Source organism: Sinocyclocheilus anshuiensis, unplaced genomic scaffold (genome assembly GCF_001515605.1).
Source record: "Sinocyclocheilus anshuiensis isolate Anshui unplaced genomic scaffold, SAMN03320099.WGS_v1.1 scaffold244, whole genome shotgun sequence".
Taxonomy (NCBI): Eukaryota; Metazoa; Chordata; class Actinopteri; order Cypriniformes; family Cyprinidae; genus Sinocyclocheilus; species Sinocyclocheilus anshuiensis.
In genome coordinates, this window is record NW_015558588.1 from 443,002 (window position 1) to 462,953 (window position 19,952).

Sequence of the window (19,952 nt, forward strand, 5' to 3'; positions counted from 1 at the left end):
ATATATATATATATATATAGAGAGAGAGAGAGAGAGAGAGAGAGAGAGAGAGTAAGTAAAGGTTTAATAAACCATTCCATTTCAAAAATTAGATTTTTTTCTGACTGTTATTTTGTATGTCAGGCTTTACAGGGTTAAAGCAGTCAAGTCAGTTTTGAGTTCATGTTAACACTGAACTAATTTGATCTTTATCCTCCTCTGTCTTTCAGTCATCTCTCGCAGTCAAGTTCTTTGGAGGAAGTGCGTGTTGATGTGGATAAGTTCGTCCCTCCTGCACCGCGAAAGGTGGAAATGAGACGCGACCCGGTGCTCGGCTTCGGCTTCGTGGCAGGCAGCGAGAAACCAGTGGTGGTTCGATCAGTTACTCCAGGTATCCCATCAAACCGAGATGATTAAACTAGTTCTTCTGCATTTATTCATAAAATTGAGTCATTTTATGCAACATGAGTTTGTTTTTGAAATACATCTCTTCTGCTTAGCCAGGCTGCATTTATTTGATCTAACATACAGTAAAAATTTGAAATATTATTACAATTTAAAATGACTGTTTCTATGTGAATATATTGTAAAATGTAATTTATTGCTGTGATCAAAGCTGAATTTTCAGCATCATTACTCCAGTCTTCAGTCACATGATCCTTCAGAAATCAGTCTAATATGCTGATTTGCTGCTCGAGAAACATTTCTGATTATTATCAATGTTGAAAACAGTTGTGCTGCTGAATATTTTTGTGGAAACTGTGATACATTTTATTTTTCAGGATTCTTCGATGAATAGAAAGTTCAAAAGAACAGCATTTATTTCAAATAGAAATATTTTGTAACTTTATAAATGCCTTTACTGTCACTTTTGATCAATTTAATGGGCCCTTGATGAATAAATTTATTAATTTCTTTAAATTTTTTTATTATATTGTGTAAAGACAAGGAACACGGATGATAAGGAAACTTAATGGCCAAATAAAAAGTCCATTATCATGATGCCTTTTGTTAGAATTCCAGAAAATGAGTATAAAATAAACACAATTGTGATGTGTGTTTGTGATGAATGTGCAGGAGGGCCTTCAGAAGGAAAGCTGATCCCAGGAGACGAGATAGTGATGATAAATGAGGAGGCCGTGAGTTCGGCTCCACGGGAACGAGTCATTGACCTGGTCAGGTACTGAACTCAATCAACTGGTTACTGCTGTTCTTCATCTACAACCTGTGTTATTCAGCTGAAGTCACTACATGCTGACAGACAATAACAGTACAGAGAGAGTCTTCATTGCTCAGTACAGACTGTGGTCCCAAAAAGAGTCAAATGTCATTGTATTAGATCAGGGTTTCTCAAACTAACCCTGATTCCATCTAGAGAATTTCACTTCCTTATCGTTGTCTTTCATTATTTTTTGCAGAAGTTGTAAGGAGTCCATCATCCTGACCGTGGTGCAGCCGTACCCTGTAAGTCAACATACTGACTGTTTTGCATGTTAGTTTGTCAGCGCTGTGGCTAATTTGATGATGCCGTTATCAACCAATAACACTGTGGTTAAATTCTTTAGAAGTCCACAGAAAACACTAATTAAAAAGTCTGCAGATCAGTGTTATTGTAGTTATTTCATGTTGTTTTCTTATCAGTGATACCCTATACAATATTTTTTGTTGATATGTTGAATATTTCCTGTTTTCACTTTAATTTTACTTAAAGTTTTAGTAATTTTTTTTTGTCATTATTATTTTTTTATGTTTAGTTTTGATTAATTGTTATTTATTAGTTTTCATTATTTTAGTACTTAAACTTATTTTATTTCAGCTAGTCACCAAGGCATCATTTTCATTTGGTTTTAGTTGTGCTTCTGTAATTTTTTATTATTTTTTTTATATATATGTAGTATATTCACTTTTATTTATTTGTTTTAATAATTGTAATACTTATTTTATTTCAGCTAGTTGCCAAGGCACCATTTTCATTTAGTTTTGTTGTGTTTTTGTCTTTGTTTTAATGTTTATATTTTGTTATTCCTTTTTATTTATTAGTTTTAATTATTTTAATACTTATTTTATTTCAGCTAGTTGCCAGGGCACCATTTTGTTTAATTTTGTTTTTGTCGTTTTTATTAGTTATTTTTAATGCTTATATAGTTGTATTCATTTTTATTTATTAGTTTGAATTATTTTAGTACTTCAATTTATTTCAGTTAGTTGCTAAGGCACCATTTTTTAAATTTTTGTTCAGTTTAAGTTTTTTTTTTTTATATTATGTTTCAGTTAAGTACATGACTTTATTGCAAGGAACAAAAATATATTTTTTTATGGTTTTAGTTTTAGTTTACGCTAATAACCCTGCTGCGGATTCCATCTGGATCTGCTTCTTATTTTCTGGCTCAGCTCTTAGGCAGAAGATAATGACTTGATAGCATTGATATTTCAGTAATTTTCCTGCTTTTGTTCCTCTGTTATTCCCATCCAGTTGCCCAAATCTGCCTTCATCAGTGCAGCTAAAAAGGCCAAGTTGAAATCCAATCCGGTCAAAGTGCGCTTTGCTGAAGAAGTCATTATTAACGGACAAGAACCTGTAAGTGAAAAATAACACGTTTTGTTTAAAAAGCATGTCATATATCACAGTATTTACAGCTGTTTCAAAGGGTTTATTTTAAGTGTAAAGATCTAAATTGTCTTTCGCAACCAATTTTACTTGCGTAATCTGACATTTCTGAGTGAAAACCAGATATTCAGTGAGACACACTTTAGGGTTTTGATTATAATCATCTGAGATTGATTGGATTGTGAAAAGTGGACGTTATGCACCAGAATGAAGTCATGTGATTAGAATAAGAGGATTGATGTCATCAGCCGGAAAGTGATTTTAGCTCTAGAGCAAATTTTTGCATTGTGATGAAAGATTATGAAGACGCACGTTACATAAATCAGTGTTCATTCATACTGTATGTCTTAATTAGTGGCACAACAAGAGGTTAATGATTCATCACAGGGATGTGAATCACTGACAGATCAGCGAACAGATGAAAGCCACTTTAGCTGTGTATTATTCAGGAGATATTAGAAACATGACGGAGTGTTTTCATCTGCAGGATACTGTGAAGGATAATTCTCTGCTCTTCATGCCAAACGTCTTGAAGGTGTATCTGGAAAACGGACAAACAAAGTCCTTTAGGTTTGACTGCAACACCTCCATTAAGGTATTTCAGCATTGCAGTATTTACAAATCACTGTTGATGCTCCATATCAGCAAAAATACTCTGCAGTATATATGGAGTAATACAATTAATGGTAGCAAGCAATTTTTTTTTTAAATAAATTAATACTATTATTTATCAAGGATGCATTAAATTGATTAAAAGTGACAGTGAAGACATTTATAATGTCATAAAAGATTTATATTTCAAATAAATGCTGTTCTTTTGAACTTTCTGTTCATCTGTGAATCCTGAAAAATATAATGTATCACAGTTTGCACAAAAACATACATCTGCATAACTGTTTTCAACATTGATAATAATTAAAAATGTTTCTTGAGCAGAAAATCAGAATATTAGAATGATTTCTGAAGATCATGTTACTCTGAAGTCTGGAGTAATGATGCTGAAAAATCAGCAACGCATCACAGAAATAAATTACATTTGAACAGATATTCACATAGAAAAAAGCGGTTTTAAATTGTAATAATATTTAACAATTTTTACTGTATTTTTGATCAAATAAATGCAGCCTTGGTGAGCCCTAAAAAAATCTTACCGAGCTCAAATTTTTAAACGGTAGTGTATTTTATGCAATATTGCGTAATTTGAAAGTAAATCAAATATATTTGAAAACGTATAATTGACAAGTCTGATATTAGACAAATATACAAAATGTACAAATGTGTAAACTTATGTACGAATGCAAATATTAGCTTCAAAATAAATCCCTCTGACTTGATTGTAAGTAGATTGTATTACATTTTAAAATGTTCGTAATCAGAATACAGTTACTTTGTATGGATTACATGACTACATATTCACACAATATACAGTATATATATATATATATATCAATATGGTACACAATAATCCCATTTAAATCTATGTGATAAACAGGTTAGGTCAGAAGTAATCAAAAAGTAGTAGGAATACATTAACTAAACTGAGTAAGCTAATCGATTGTTAATAACTACAATTTGTAATCAGTAACAAACTGCTATTTGCAAGTAATCGACCCACCACTGTATGTGTAATAGAAAATGTTTGTTCATTTCTACAGCCATTTCTAATGCTGTTAGCATGTCACGTGTTGGTGGTGTTGAACATGAATAACAGATGTTCTTCTGTTTGAAAGGATGTCATTCTGACCCTGCAAGAGAAGCTGTCTATTAAAAGCATTGAGCACTTCTCTCTGACGCTGGAGCACAAGATGGAAGGATCTGCAACAAAGCTAATGCTTCTGCACGAGCAGGAGATGCTAATGCAGGTTTGTTGTGCTGGTGAATGATGTTTCTGAGCCACTACTGAATCTGAGTGACACAGCATGATGCTGAAGCTTCAAGCAGTTAAATATGATGAGAGAATAAATAGAGAAATATATTAATGAATGATTGTTTTTTAGGTGACGCAAAGGCCGGGCTCACATAAAATGAAATGCTTTTTCCGCATCAGTTTCCTTCCAAAAGATCCGGTGGATCTTCTCAGGAGAGACGCTGTTGCGTTCGATTACCTCTACATTCAGGTAACACATCTTTTGAAATGTAGTCTTTTAAAACTGAACACCGGATGCTTCCCATTCTCATCCTCAGAAAAAATATCCATATTATTCAGCCTGATATATCAGAAACCAATAATGAATTCATATCAGATTTTGTTCGTTTATCAGGTTTACATTTAACGTTATTTATTGAATTTCTTTATGCAATGTTTGTGCAATTAGAAGATGCAGTGTGATACAAAATAATCAGCATATGCATGTAAAATTGCTATTGTAAATTGTAAGGAAGGATGTATCACTTTAAGAATATATGTTGTTCACAGTATAGTTGGTGTTAATGGAGTATGAACGGTGAAGGAGAGTCTTGTTTGTCATGTAGCCCTAATTGGGGTTATGATATTAAAGGAATAGTTCACCCAAAAATGAAAGTGTGCTCATCCTCAGGCCATCCAAGATTAGGATGAGTTTGTTTCTTCATCAGATTTGGAGAAATGTAGCATTGCATCACTTGCTCACCATTGCAGTGAATGGGTGCCGTCAGAATGAGAGTCCAAACAGCTGATAAAAACATCACAATAATCCACAAGTAATCCACACCACTCCAGTCCATCAGTTAACATCTGGAGAAGACAAAGGCTGAAACAAATCCAGCATTAAGACTTATTTAACTTCAAACCGTTGAGTCCATAATCCATAATAATGCTTTCTCCAGTGAAAAAGTGTTCTGGTCTGAATCAGGAGAGAAATCAGCACAGATCAAGCAGCGTTTACAAAACAAAACAATACAAATATGTGGCTGGATTTTGATGTGAGAGACAACAGGAGATGCACTTATTCACTGAGGAAGCGTTATTATGGATTATGGACTCATATTTTAGCCAGAAACAAGTTAAAAATATATTAATGCTGGATTTGTTTCAGCTTTTGTCTTCTCCAGATGTTAACTGATGGACTGGAGTGCTGTGGATTACTTGTGGATTATTGTGATGTTTTTATCAGCTGTTTGGACTCTCATTCTGACGGCACCCATTCACTGCAGAGCATCCATTGCTGAGACACTGATGCAATGCTACATTTCGCCAAATCTGATGAAGAAACAAACTCATCCTAATCTTGGATGGCCTGAGGGTGTCATTTTCAGCCAATTTCCATTTTTGGATGAACTGTTCCTTTCAGTTTGTCACATCTGAGGGAAGGGTTACGCCTGCTAAACCACGCTGTGTATTTATTCTGGTTTGCAGAGCTGTAAGGACGTGGTGCAGGAGCGTTTCGGCTCTGAGCTCAAATACGACACAGCGCTTCGCCTGGCTGCTCTCCAGATGTACATCCTGACGCTCAGCACCAAACAAACACAGAAAGTCTCACTGAAATACATTGAGTGAGTGTTCAGCGGTCATGGAGTAACTCAGACAAAATAAAAAAAAAATGTTATACTCGCCTTCATGTTGTTCCAAACACAAATACACAAAACAATTTTATAAGAGCCTTCATGCAGCATTTTTTTCTGCACAATGACTCAAACTCCAAGAAGGACAAAAATATAAGTCAATATGCAGATTTCAGAAATGTGTTTTATTTGTCAAGCACTTAAAATTACTTGGAATATAGTGAACTAGTCATATGAGCTACTTCTACAGTGCTTTTTATGTTTTTTTGGTGGTGATCAAATGTATAAATCAACTTTCAATTAAAAAAAAAAGTGTGGTTTTCACTCAGAAATCACTGGTAAACTTCACAAATAATTACAAAGGTCAAGTAACCAGGGATACTATTAACTTAGACTAAATCTGAAACTAAAACCATTCAAATTTTCATTTTCATTCATATTTCAGCAAAAAATTTGCCAACATTGCTTAATTTTATTTAGTTTTACTTGATGTACTAAAACGATTAAAACGAAAACTGAAATAAAAATGAATAAAAACTATATAGACCTATTTATAAAAAATACAAATACTACTAAAAAGGACAAAAACACACAATAAAATTACTAAAACTTCAACTAAAATTAAAATGAAAACTATATAGAAATATAAAAATAAAAAAAACAATTAATAAAAATTATATCTCAATACTAAAATAAATAACTGAAATAAAATAAAAATTTATTTCAGCTAGTTGCCAAAGCCAATCAACTTAATTTAACCTGTACTAAAATAACTATAAGTAAAATAAAAATTAATAAAAACAATGTAGATATAAAAAAAACAACAAATACTACTAAAAATGACAAACGCAACAAAATTACTAAAACTTTAACTAAAATTAAAATGAAAACTATATAGAAAAATAAAAATGCATTCAAAATATTAATAAAAACTATAATAGTATCTCAATAATAAAATAACACTGCGAGTAACACATTCAATTAAATGTGAAATTTTGAAGTAGGAACACTGATCGTTTTTTTCTTGTAAAACACACATCTTTCAATTTCTACACTATATGAACAGCAGAAGCTCAGATGTTCTTCCTAATCTTCTCCATTTGTGTTTCACCAAAGAAAGAAAATGATTGGGGTTTGAGCTGCATGAGGGCGAGGAAAAAGCTTCGACTGGTTGTTCCTTTAAATGAGAAGAAAAGATGAAAGGCGTTTGACTGATGTGACAAGCGTTTGAATTCAGCTTGAAAGCTCTTGTGTCTTTACAGAAAGGAGTGGGGTCTGGCGCAGTTCCTGCCTCCAGCGGTTCTGTCCAGCATGAAAGAGAAGAACATCAAGAAAGCGCTCACACACATCCTGAAAACCAACCAGAACCTGGTGCCTCCTGGCAAAAAGGTGAAGAAACTTTCACAGCCCGATGTACATATGAAAAGTGGAATTCAAATCGATCTTTTCATTGAAAATCCTGATTCCTCAATGCATAATATAATACTGATTAGGATTTTCACAACAGCAGTACCAGTCAAATTTCACGAGTCTCAGCACAACTATCATAGCAAAGACTAATACTGTATGCTGTTGAATATAACGCTTTATTTAAACATTTTTAGCATATACAAGCATATATAAATAGACTTGTATTTAAATATAAAAATTGTATGGAAGAAAAATAATGAGAAATATGTTTGAAACAAAAAAAGCACGTTGAATTGCTCTAACTGAAACAAATAATGCATTGTATATATATATATATATATATATATATATATTATACACATTGTATATAATAATGCATTATCATATTGTAAATAATTAATATTCAATTGTAAATAATGCATTATTTTTTCAGTTAGTTCAATTCAGCATGCTTTTTTGTTTCATTAGTTTTCTTCCATAAAATTGTATGTATTTATCTATCAACAAGTCCGTTTTAAATTAATATATATCTATGTGCATGTTATAATTTTTAGTATTTATATGTGCTTATATATCATATACTGTATATGCTAAAAAAATATTGTATCTTTTTTATTTAAATTTTTTTTTAGAATATATGTGAGATATAAGCAGATATAATATATAATTAATTGAAAACCAAGATTAAAATGTAATAAACAATCAGGTATAATGTACTGCATTATGTTTTATGTTATTGTGTATTGCACTATTATAATATTGTTATTAAGCATCTTGTAAGCACAGTCTGTCCTAGTTGGACTTGTTTTTCCCAGAGGCACATATTCAAAAAGCAGAAGAAAGAGTGCTCTATATATGTGATTGACACTTTCTGTTCCCTAATTCTGCTGGGATTTGTGCTGTGTGTTGAAGCTGACGGCGCTGCAGGCGAAGGTTCACTACCTGAAATATCTGAGTGATCTCAGGCTGTACGGAGGACAAGTGTTTAAGTCCACGCTGGTCGTAAGTGCAAAGATACGCATTCTCAGAGCTGTCATTACATCAGCAGCTGAGACCTTTCAGTGCAGATCCAGATGTTTAAAGGTACAGGTGTATTTCAGAAAGGTTCAAACAACTTTTGAGCAGATTCAGGCCAATAAACTATTTTCATTTCCTAGCATATGAAGTATATGAATTTTATTTATTGCTGTTTTGCTGTTATTTCTGTGTTTTTTTTTAAATACAATTATTTCTAATGATTTTACTGTATCTTCTTGTTAGTCAAATAATTAAATTATAAACAAATCAATAATGATTCACACTGTATTTTTGTTTCTAGCTTAAGTATAGGATTTTTTTGTTTTGCTTTTATTTCTGTTTTGTAAAGACAATTTGATTTCTAATGATTTTATTTTTGTTAAAAATATAAGTTATAAACAAATAATGTTTCACACTATTTTCATTTTCTAGCATATGACGTATGATTTTTTTTTTTTTAGTTTTGCTGTCATTTCTGTTTTGTTAAAAAAATATTTCTAATAATTTTATAATCTTGATAAACAATGATTCACACTGTATTTTCATATTCTAGCATGTGAAGCATATGATTTGTTTTAGTTTTGCTGTTATTTCTGTTTTGTAATGAAAATATGATTTCTAATAATTAATATAATAATAGTATATATATAAATAATAATATTATAATTAATAATAATTCTAATAATTTTATTTTTGTTCAATATCAAATTATAAACAAATCAATATTTCACACAGTATTTTCATTTTCTAGCATGTGAAGTTGTGATTTATTTATTTATTTAGTTTTGCAGTTATTTCTGTTTAGTAAAGAGAGCTTGATTTCTAATGATTTTCATGTTAAAAATTATTATTAAATTATAAACAAATCAAAAATGATTTCACTGTATTTTTGTGTTCTAGCATCATTTTCTATATGATTAGTTTTTTGTTTTGCTGTTATTTCTGTTCGGTAAAGAGAACTTGATTTCCAGTATTTTTTTGTTTAAAAAATGTATAAGCTCTTTGCCAAATTTAACTAAAGAAGTTGACAGATCAAGGATAAATATTTTTTTTGTTGAGCTCTGCAAACATTATAGATTTTAGATTTACAAATATACTCCTCTCTATTATAACTTGCACTTATTTAAATGATAATACAAATGTGTTGTTTTAGTACATTAGCTTCAGGTGCTGAAATCTGAAGCCAATTCAAGCATGTTTCACACAGTTGTATTTGTGATCTGACAGCAAGGAGAGAAACACACGGAGGTGACGCTGCTGGTGGGGCCGCGCTACGGCATCAGTCACGTCATCAACACCAAAACCAACCTGGTGGCGCTGCTGGCCGACTTCAGCCACGTCAACCGCATCGAAATGTTCACGGAGGACGAAAGGAACGTGCGAGTGGAGCTTCACGTCCTGGATGTTAAGGTGCGATTGATAAAAACAAAGAAGAGTATCGTGTGTTTGCAGAAAACACTTGATTTAATATTTTTTTCTCTCTAATGCAATGACATTCAAACATTTTTAAGTGTAGCTAAATATTTTTTTTTGGTTATTGACCTCCACATGCATTACACATTATAGCAATATTAAGGACAACATCCCTTTTATTCCGTATGCCTTTCATCCAGTTGTGATAATGAAATCATTAATTAATAATTCATATTAATTCATGGGGAAGTCGTGGCCTAATGGTTAGATAGTCGGACTCGTAACCCAAAGGTTGCGGGTTCGAGTCTCGTACCGGCAGGGATTGTAGGTGGGGGGAGTGAATGTACAGCGCTCTCTCCCACCTTCAATACCATGACTGAGGTGCCCTTGAGCAAGGCACCGAACCCCCAACTGCTCCCCGGGCGCCGCAGCATAAATGGCTGCCCACTGCTCCGGGTGTGTGTTCACGGTGTGTGTGTGTTCACTGCTGTGTGTGTGTGCACTTAGGATGGGTTAAATGCAGAGCACTAATTCCTAGTATGGGTCACCATACTTGGCCACATGTCACTTTCACTTCACTTCACTTTCACTTCATATTCACAATTGCATTACTTTATAAAACAGATAGTTAAGGCAGTATGCATTATTTTAAGTTTGCAACATTGCTTTGCATGTGTGAACTAAAAACAATATTACTTCGACTATTAATATTGATCAATTATTGATCAATTAAAACTATTTATTGACTATTTACCACATGCATTGCTACAATTGGATACAATTTTAAAGACGCATAACAATTCAACATGCCTTTTATTCAATGCTTATTATGAAAATATAAATGCAATATATAAAGTTTGCTTCATTGCTTTGTAAACATGAACTAAAAACTATATTGCTTGTCAGATTATTTTTGATTATTATTAAATTATTGATAAACTATTTATTGCCTACTTACCACATGCATTACACTAGTTTAATTCAACACATAATTCAATATCCCTTTTATCCAGTGCCAATGAAAACATGAATTAATAATTAATAGTTACTGACATATGCATGCTTCATTTTATAAAACGGATGGTTAGGTCAATAAATGCAATACATTTGCCACATTGCTTTGCAAGCATGAACTAAAAGCTGTTAATATTAATGAATGTAACTATTTATTAAAAAAAAAGAAAATGCAGATGCTACCGTTTTTTTAAAAGAGCAATAAGCTGCTCAAAGTCATTTGTTACTGTAATTTAACCACCGCTAAGGGAGTTTTAGGATCACTAAAATAATTTTAACTGCACAGCCTCCCATTGCTTACTGCTGTATTTACTGATTATTTATGCATTTCTTCTGCAAAACATTTCTTCCTGTAGCCCATCACACTTATAATGGAATCCAGTGACGCTATGAACCTGGCGTGTTTGACTGCCGGTTATTACAGGCTGCTGGTCGATTCACGGAGGTCCATCTTCAACATGGCGAACAACAGTAACACTGCAGGTAAGAGCATGTGCATGCACTAAATAATATATAACAGTTAATTTTTCATCTTGAAATCAACTCAACTCAAAGTAGCATCAGCAAACTTTAAAGGGGTCATATGATGCTTTTTTAAAGATCATTATTTTGTGTATTTGGTGTAACAGAATATGTTGACATGCTTTAATGTTCAAAAAACACATTATTTTTCAAATACTGTACATTATTGTAGGTCCTCTATGCCCCGCCTCTCTCAAACACGTCGTTTTCAACAAAGCCCCTTCCTTTGACAAGCGCAGTCTGCTCTGATTGGCCAGCTGACCCAGTGCATTGTGATTTGCCGAACACCGCAAGCACTCGTCGGAAATGTAACGTCCCTTACCATAATCGCGAGCTTCATCTTCACACAGCGTCTCTCTGACATGGCTGCTTCAACACTAACTGCGGTTACTGAAACCACGCCTTCTTTCTTTGCGTGAACATTTGGGCGCATTATGCAAATATTCCCACATAGTGACCTAGATATGTGGGGGCGTGTTAGAACGAGCCGTTTTAGGGGGGTGTGGCAGAGTCTTAACTTTGATAAAGAATATCTCTTTGATTTTGAGACTTTAATCTTTGCAACTTCAGGGATCTTATCTATTCACGAACAGCTTGTAATACTCCAAAGAGAAAGGAAAACTTGAAATCGCATCATATGACCCCTTTAAGTGATGAATTTATGGTTAACACTTTACAATAAGGTTCCATTAGTTAAAGTTGATTAATGCATTAACTAACATTAATTAGCAATGAGCAATACATTTGTTACAGTATTTATTTGTTATGGCAAATTATGTAACAAAAATACAGCTGTACATTGTTAGGTCATGTTAGTCTATTAAAATAATATGAACAGGTATTTTTGGTTTTAATAATGCATTATTAAATGTTGAAATTAAATTAACTAAATTAACATGCAAGATGCAAACTGAATAATTATTTTCCCACTTCAATAACTATTGTTTTTATTGAAGAACACACAGTTCTTGAAACTTCTGTAATCACAAAATCAATCATGATTAAATTAATTTAATATACTGTATCAACACTTACAGTTTCTGTTAACAAAATAGTTTGAAAACAACCAGCTTTGTCATAATTACAGCTGACATACTTGACAAAAATATTTTTGCTAATATAACAGAATATTTTGGCCAATATAATGGGCCTTGGAATATTATGTTGGACAGTGGGTGTCCTAAGAGTCAAAAAGTTTAAGAAACCACTTAATTAAATTGTTTTGGTGTGAATCTGATACTTTAATAACTCATTGACACTGGTGTCTTCTCCTTTTTACGTCTAAGGACAAGACGCAAGGGTCAAGCACAACTACCAGGCAATTGACTGGAATTACGGTTCCTGCAGTGCATGTGATGAGCCCCACCACGAATACGCCATCTGTGGGCGAAGAGAGTTTGATATTTCCCCCACAGTCTCTGAAATGCACCAGCCGCAGCATCGCATGCACGGGGACGAGAAAGCGGAGAGGGTGAGCAGAGGAAGCCACATGCATCCTCAGCCCTACTTCAGTGTCCCAAAAGGCAAACCTCAAGAGTCGCCCAGAAGCGCCAAAGTGTCCTTCATATTCAGCGATCCTCCACTGGACTTTGTGAACCCTCAGAACTTGGGATACCAAAGACTGATGGAGGACATCCCAGAAGTGCTGGAGGAACACCGGTACATGTACGCACAACAGAAGGACTACAAGCCGCTGGAAGCATCAATGGAGGTCGACGGCTTCCAGTACGGTTCCAACATGGTCTATGGTGACGCCAAGATCTTCGGTATGACGGAAGGCATCGAGGAGCCTTTGCTGCGCGATATCTGCTACGCCGAGACTACGGATGACGCCGAGGATGACGACGACATTAGTTGCGAGGAGGACATGATGATGATGATGATGGAAGAGATGAAGGACAAGGTGAACTCTCTCCTGTCGCTCTCGGAATCGAGCGACGACATTATTGACCTCACTTCGCTTCCGCCGCCACCGGAGGGCGACGACGAGGAGGACAGCGACGACCTGCTGCAATCGCTAAACTTGGCAATTGCCGCTCCGCCACCAGGGTTCAGGGATAGTTCAGATGAAGATGATCACCAAGAGCGAAAAGGCTTAAAAAATGACATCCCTGTGTCGCTGATCGATTCGGTTCCAACGCAAGTGGCCGGTAGAACCGAGGAAGTGTTCAATGACGCCGTTGTCTCCACACTACAAGCTCTGGAGGCCTTGGCAGCCTCTGAGGAACAGTCTCATCCACAATCGGACAATAGTTCAGGTTCTTACACTATAGTAACGTTTATTCATTGACGTTGTACAACCTTCCAGCCATTCCTTTATTTTGGTTTCGTTGTTCCGTATTCCATTGTCTTCAATGCAAACCCCATGCCATGTATTGTGTGTGCATTTGCTCTATTAGCAATGTAAATGTGATCTCCTTATAATTTGTGGTTCATTTTTGTTCATGTATTTCATTATTTATGTTCTTATTTGTTGCATTTCATAGCCTTCAACGTTTTGTACAAATAAACTATTTTAAAATATATGTGTTTATGGTGTGATGGCTAAAATGTTTGTCTCTTTGTGACACACAGGTGTAGAAATATCTCGGTCCTTTAGCCCTGAGTCCTCCTCTGATTCTGGGAACGAGACAAATTCGTCAGAAATGACGGAGAGCTCGGAGCTGGCCGCAGCTCAGAAACTCTCCGAAAATTCTCTGAAAATGTTAGTAGCCACGGCCGAAGGGTATCAAACTCTAGCCGAAGAGGAGACCGAGTTTCGATTGGTGCCGTGTGAGGTCCGGGCGTCTCTAGACGACTCCCAGTCCGCCGCGGTTGCCACTCTCCGCTCGGACCATTTCGAAATGGAGCCAGAAACAATGGAAACCAAGTCGTTGACGGACTACTTCAACAAAATGCACAGGGACGTGATGATGGGAATGTCACAGGGGAAGATCAAGGAGCAAGACGGCGGGATGAAATTGTGCGACCAAGCGGAAGCGCGTCAGATGAATATCACAGAATCGGAGGATCTTGTTGGGATGTACAACAACTTCAATGGACGGGATTCCCAACGTTCAGGTCCCTTTGACTTGGAGAGGATGTCTTACGCTTTTCAAGAAAGCAATCAAAGATTGCATATGATTTTGAATAATAAATCTGAAGAGCATATTTACTCTGAGGTGGTTGGCGATGGCGGTCCGTTGCATGCAGACAGGGTAACGCAAAAAGTCAGTTTGAAGGACTCGATAGACTTGAACACAAGTTCCCCCGCCAAAAAACAATATATGATTGAGAGAGCCCGGAACGAACATCAACAGCGCAAGGTGGCTTCATCCGAACAGGAAGTGACACGGTTATACGAGTACCACTTGTCCAAAAGGATGTCGTCTTTACAGAGCGAGGGAATTCATTCCCTGCAGAGTTCCCAGTGTTCGTCCATCGATGCCGGCAGCAGTACAGGAAGCAGTAGCTGTGTGACACCAATGGACTCTCCTCTGTGCACGGTAGATAGCGTCCATCTGCATGGAGAGTCCTCTCTGAAAGGTCTTGGATATCCAAATCAGAACGTAGATGAAACGTTTTTGCGGAAGCACCATGGACAGGCTGGCCAAGTGTCGGGCCGAGAGGGATGCCAAAGGTTGCCCAAGATCAGAGAAACTACAGGTACTGCAAGCTTGAAACTTTAACAAGTCAAATGTTACATTCGACTAACCTAATGACACGGTTATATTTCTGTTCATTTCTGTTACGTAGAAACTGCAAAGCTTGACCATGTGGAATTAGAGACTCACATTGTTGGTCAGCAGTTGAATCATTTAACAATTTGTTGGAGCTGGTGAGCAAGTTAAAGGTTTTTGTAGCCCTCGTCTTGATTTAAACTGAAGCTAACCTAATCTGACTAATTGTCCCACAAAGTGTTGGGAAAGCTAGCTTGAACAGAAGTTTTTGAAGTACTGTGAGTTTCAGTATATTCTTCATTATAACTTCTTTTGCCTTGCATAACTAATGGTAAAAATACATTTCCTTTGACATACGATACTACTTAATCATGAATAGCATAATAGACATTTTTATGAGAAACTGTATTTGAAATGAATAAGGATCATTAAATAAATTTTTTTATTAAATAAGTTAAATAAACAACAAGAACACAATAAATGTATTTATTATGACTAATTTTATTGGACACATGCACACAGAAGCGCAGAAGTGTTAGGTTGGGTTCATTAACAAAGAAATTAATCACATAATATTCTCTCTCTTAAAATGTAAATGAGTCTAACTGTCAATCTTATACTGTATGTCTAAAGAATTTAAGTTTGTCAGGTAAAACAAGAGCTTATTAATGCAATTCAATTTGATATTTTATTCCAACCGTTACTCCTGGTCAGAGGCTTCCATAAATAGTTATGTTTTAACTGCATTTAAAGGTGCAATGGAAAAACATTTAGTAGTGCATAAGTTGCAACTTAGTACTCCTTTATGTCAAAACTAGGCTAAGTTGTAATTTGCGCAAAACTGGCGCAACTGGCCCCTGGACTCTTGCCCACTAAAGGACATACAAGTTGTTGTTTTGAAGTCATTCCTGTGTATCTTTGGGTTTCTACTTGGGGTCTTGCTGGAAAACTAATTTTCCTTGAGTACCAGGTGTCTTGCTGACTCCATCAGGCTTCATGATTTTCCTATATTTTGCTGCATTTGTTTGGCCCTCCAGCCTCAAAACCTTCAAAAGAAGATCCTCACAGCATGAGTCACTGCGGAGACGGTGTATTTCTGATTATACATTATTTGGCTTATGCTAAAATGTTGTTTGGTCTGATAGGTTAGTCTTCAGAGGCTCCCACATGTTTTCTGGCATAACTGTAACAGAGATATTGCATGATGTTTTTAACAGTAGCTTCTCTTCAGCGGTAGCAGCAGTTGTTATTTGCACAGTCTTGGAGCTTGTAACTCTTTCAGACTTGTCATTGGTCTCTTGGTGTCTTCCCTCACCGTCTCCTCCTTGCACAGTGACACACCGTTTGAGGACGCCCTGCTCTTGGTGCATTTACTGCTGTGTCATATTTTCCCATTTCTTAATTATCGATTTAACTGCTACTCCAAGGGAAGCTCAAAGACATGGAAATCCCTGCCTGGAGCTTTTCAATTACTGTTTTGTAGAGCTGTTAGAGGTTTTTTTCTTCATGGTCTTCCACAGTGATGACTCACTTATGCTACAATCAGTTGAAGGTACTTGAGTACACAAAAGCTATTTAACTTATGTGACTAACAACCAAAAGTTTGCACCAGTGGCGAGTCTGACATGTCATATTAAACCATAGCAATTATAAAAGGGCATGGAAAAAAAATACTATGGAAGTCAATGGCTATCAGCAACTGCTTGGTAGCCGACTTTCTTCAAAATATTTTCTTTTGTGTTCAACAGAAGAAAGGAATTCTAACCAGTTTGGAACAACATGAGGATGAGTAAATGATTACAAAACACATTTTTGTGTGAACTATTCCTTCCACTACCGTTTTAAAACATAGTTAGCTACACTTTTAGTTAGTAATGAAAAGTAGCTAACTACATTTAAGGGTGCAGTGTTTTTGTGTTATGAAAATAGCTGTGCAAATGAATTAAATTGATGTTTAATATTGATTAAAAATATCCACGCTTTAGAGTCAGTGTGCTGTAAGTCAGCAATTCTATACGGTACCACTAGTGGCGCAGAAATGGACCACTTCACCTTTTAATCAGGAATTACTATTTTGCAGATTTTAAGTCTTAGGATGTAATTAGAATTCCCTGATTTGAAACATTAAGCCTCGTGTAGACCGTTTCTGAAGTATCCTGGGCAGGCTTATCATTGACGTCATTCATTTCGGTCATTAGCTTATCATGCTGAATCAGGATGAGCAGGAACTCTGAGGGGGATTTCAGAGATCCAGAAGCATGAAATTATGAGACATTATACTGGCCGACTAATTATCCCTCTCTTTTTCCTCCCCCAGTGTAGCATGCTGCAGATGGAGATAAAACAGAAGAATCGTCATCTTCTCTCACGATATGTCCATATTCATCCATAGCACAGTTTCCTATGTGCCAAACCAGAGGTGATCTGAGGTCTTGAATGCTTCCCATGTTTATTCTTGTACTTGGCTTCAAATGACCCCCGCTCTTGTTGCCTCAGGGAGCCAGAAAGGGAATCTTAATAAGACAACTATTGGCTCAGGGAGCATTTATACTTTTTATGGAAACTGCAACTTGTAGATGGCGGTGATCAACCATGGAAGGATTACAACCCTGTCGTTCCTAAAGTCAACATGAAACTCAAAACCCATGTTACTGCCATAATGTGACACTTTGTTGTATCCACCAGATTTGGATTGCGAAAAGTAGGCATTTTGTGCCAGAATTGTTGGAGAGGAGTTGGAATGACACGAATGTGCATTAAGAAAGTAAATGGGGTGAATTTTGATTTCTTGTTGACTTTAATCTTCTGAAGTGGAAGCGAATGACAGATGGTTTGATGTTCATCACAGAAAACAAGTTTAAGACAACAAGCATTGGAACAAGGCAAGTCCATCTCCTGATTCTTTTGGACGACACACAATCCAGACATACGAACTGTGCATTGCTCTGAGAAATTCTTGCACTGGTCACTTAATATGTCGATTTTAGCCACATTTCTCAAAGACAGCATGTGCGGAGCTTTTGTGCTCTGAGGATTTTTTGTTAAGCAGCAAAAGGACATTTTGAAGTGCTAGTTGGAGCGATTCAGGAAGTCACTTTATTTACTTTGCGTGGAGGCTTTGGAAAGTTATTTTGATGACCAAAGCAAAACTACATTTGCATTCGGTACGCTGTTATTTGGTTGCAGCAATGGCCATATGTCAAAAATCACTGCTTTTATTTAGCCATATTAAAGCCATATGATATCACGCATACTGTACGTTTGTCATGAAGATTGAGATAATCCGGCCATTGCGATCCACTGTGATAACAGTGCTTGTGTATATTTTGTGTAATATGTAAAATGAAAAGGAAGTATTCTACAATACATAGAATTTTTAAAAGACCGTTTAAACCACATCACCTGATAGACGCATCCTTTTTGTTCTATGTGTTTATTTTAAACTTCATAACAGAAGAGCTTCACATTCAAAAATATGAAAATTTAAGCCACTATATTATCTGTAAACTGTTATTATGTTCGCAACTTGCACAGTTTCATTTGCCGTTCTTATTTGACTGGCTAATGCATATATTTACTTAAGTAATTTAAAGTCAACATGAAGTATCATTCTCCATCTATTTTACTACTGTCATCTGACATATTTCCCAGTGTAATTTTATCAAGAAAAGGACAGGATTTTATCTGTGAGGATGGTGAAAGTGAATGATAAATCATTTTTGAGCTTAAGTTACTAAATTTTGATGAAATATTACAACAGATTGTTGTTATTTATTTAGAATAACATGCACTGATGAGTCATTCCCAGTAAGACCAGGAAAGTTATTTAAGAATGTAAGTAGGTCCATTTTGATTTCATGTTGACTTTAAATAATAAACGTAATGTATTTTAGTTGAATCATCTTCATTAAATATTTCAGCTTGAAAACTGATCTCGTGCTGTCTTTCTTTTATTTCCTGTCATATGCCAGTAATTAATTTATAAATAGCGTGTGAATGACATAGTTTGAAATATTCTTCCCTCTTTCTTTTCTCTAAGTTTTCTTCCTCTCCTTGTGTGCTGAAGAAGCCACTGTTGTGTTGGACAGAGATAATATTTTTGGTCATTTCATAATTGAAGTGCTTCACTTTTTCTGGTTTTGCTTTCATTTATGAGGAAATCATAGCAGAACTTGAGCAAACCCCTGACATTGTTTTGCTTAATCTCTAGTGCAGAAACTCGTCCCATGAGATAAAGGACGAAAGTAATGTTGTTCCTCTTTATGGTGGTGTTTCAGTGACAATATTGTTCTAATGACATATAATTAATTATACATCATAAAAATGTAAGATAACAATGCTGATAGGTAATAGTTAGGTAATATCACTTTACATAATTACAAGGAAAAATATTAAGAACAACTTTGTTTGCAAGGGGAAGTTATGTTGTTTAAATATATCCACTCTCACTTTTGTTTGTAATTTTTTTGTGGTTTAACGTTGGTCAATAACACCTGTTCTTCAAGTAGCACAGGGTGTACAACTTGACAAACCAGCAAAAGTACCGAACAAGTCACGAACGTCAAAAAAGAATCCCAGGTCTGGTGAAGATGGTGAGTAATTGAATGTTTATTTCATTTACAGTAATCAGCTCTCTCATATAATGATTGTCTCAAAACAAAGATGCTCTGAGGTAGTTACTGCAAGTGCATTTTTTTAATATGCTGCTTATTCATTAAATGTCATATTTATTTCCTGAATGTTTTAAAATTTTTGTTATTTTAATTTATTTAAAACTATATCAGAAATATCAGCTAAACCAAAATCTACTTTTTGTTTTATATTTTGTGCACTGATTTGGGGGGGGGGGG

The 19,952-nt window shown here is 35.3% G+C and overlaps 1 protein-coding gene across 1 annotated transcript in view; it reads left to right on the forward strand.

Annotated features, from left to right (window-relative positions):
* Nucleotides 1-17,545, forward strand: part of LOC107679942 (FERM and PDZ domain-containing protein 4-like) — a 58,259-nt gene extending 40,714 nt beyond the window's left edge. Inside the window, exons 3-17 of the mRNA XM_016475671.1 lie at nt 210-370; nt 1,057-1,159; nt 1,398-1,443; nt 2,453-2,557; nt 3,075-3,182; nt 4,318-4,449; nt 4,585-4,704; nt 5,922-6,058; nt 7,330-7,456; nt 8,390-8,479; nt 9,722-9,904; nt 11,278-11,404; nt 12,730-13,701; nt 14,018-15,088; nt 17,420-17,545. Of these exons, the coding sequence (XP_016331157.1) occupies nt 210-370; nt 1,057-1,159; nt 1,398-1,443; nt 2,453-2,557; nt 3,075-3,182; nt 4,318-4,449; nt 4,585-4,704; nt 5,922-6,058; nt 7,330-7,456; nt 8,390-8,479; nt 9,722-9,904; nt 11,278-11,404; nt 12,730-13,701; nt 14,018-15,088; nt 17,420-17,424 (3,487 nt within the window). The 3' untranslated portion in view covers nt 17,425-17,545. The remainder of the gene's footprint in view (nt 1-209; nt 371-1,056; nt 1,160-1,397; nt 1,444-2,452; nt 2,558-3,074; nt 3,183-4,317; nt 4,450-4,584; nt 4,705-5,921; nt 6,059-7,329; nt 7,457-8,389; nt 8,480-9,721; nt 9,905-11,277; nt 11,405-12,729; nt 13,702-14,017; nt 15,089-17,419) is intronic.
* The last annotated feature ends 2,407 nt before the right edge of the window (nt 17,546-19,952 follow it).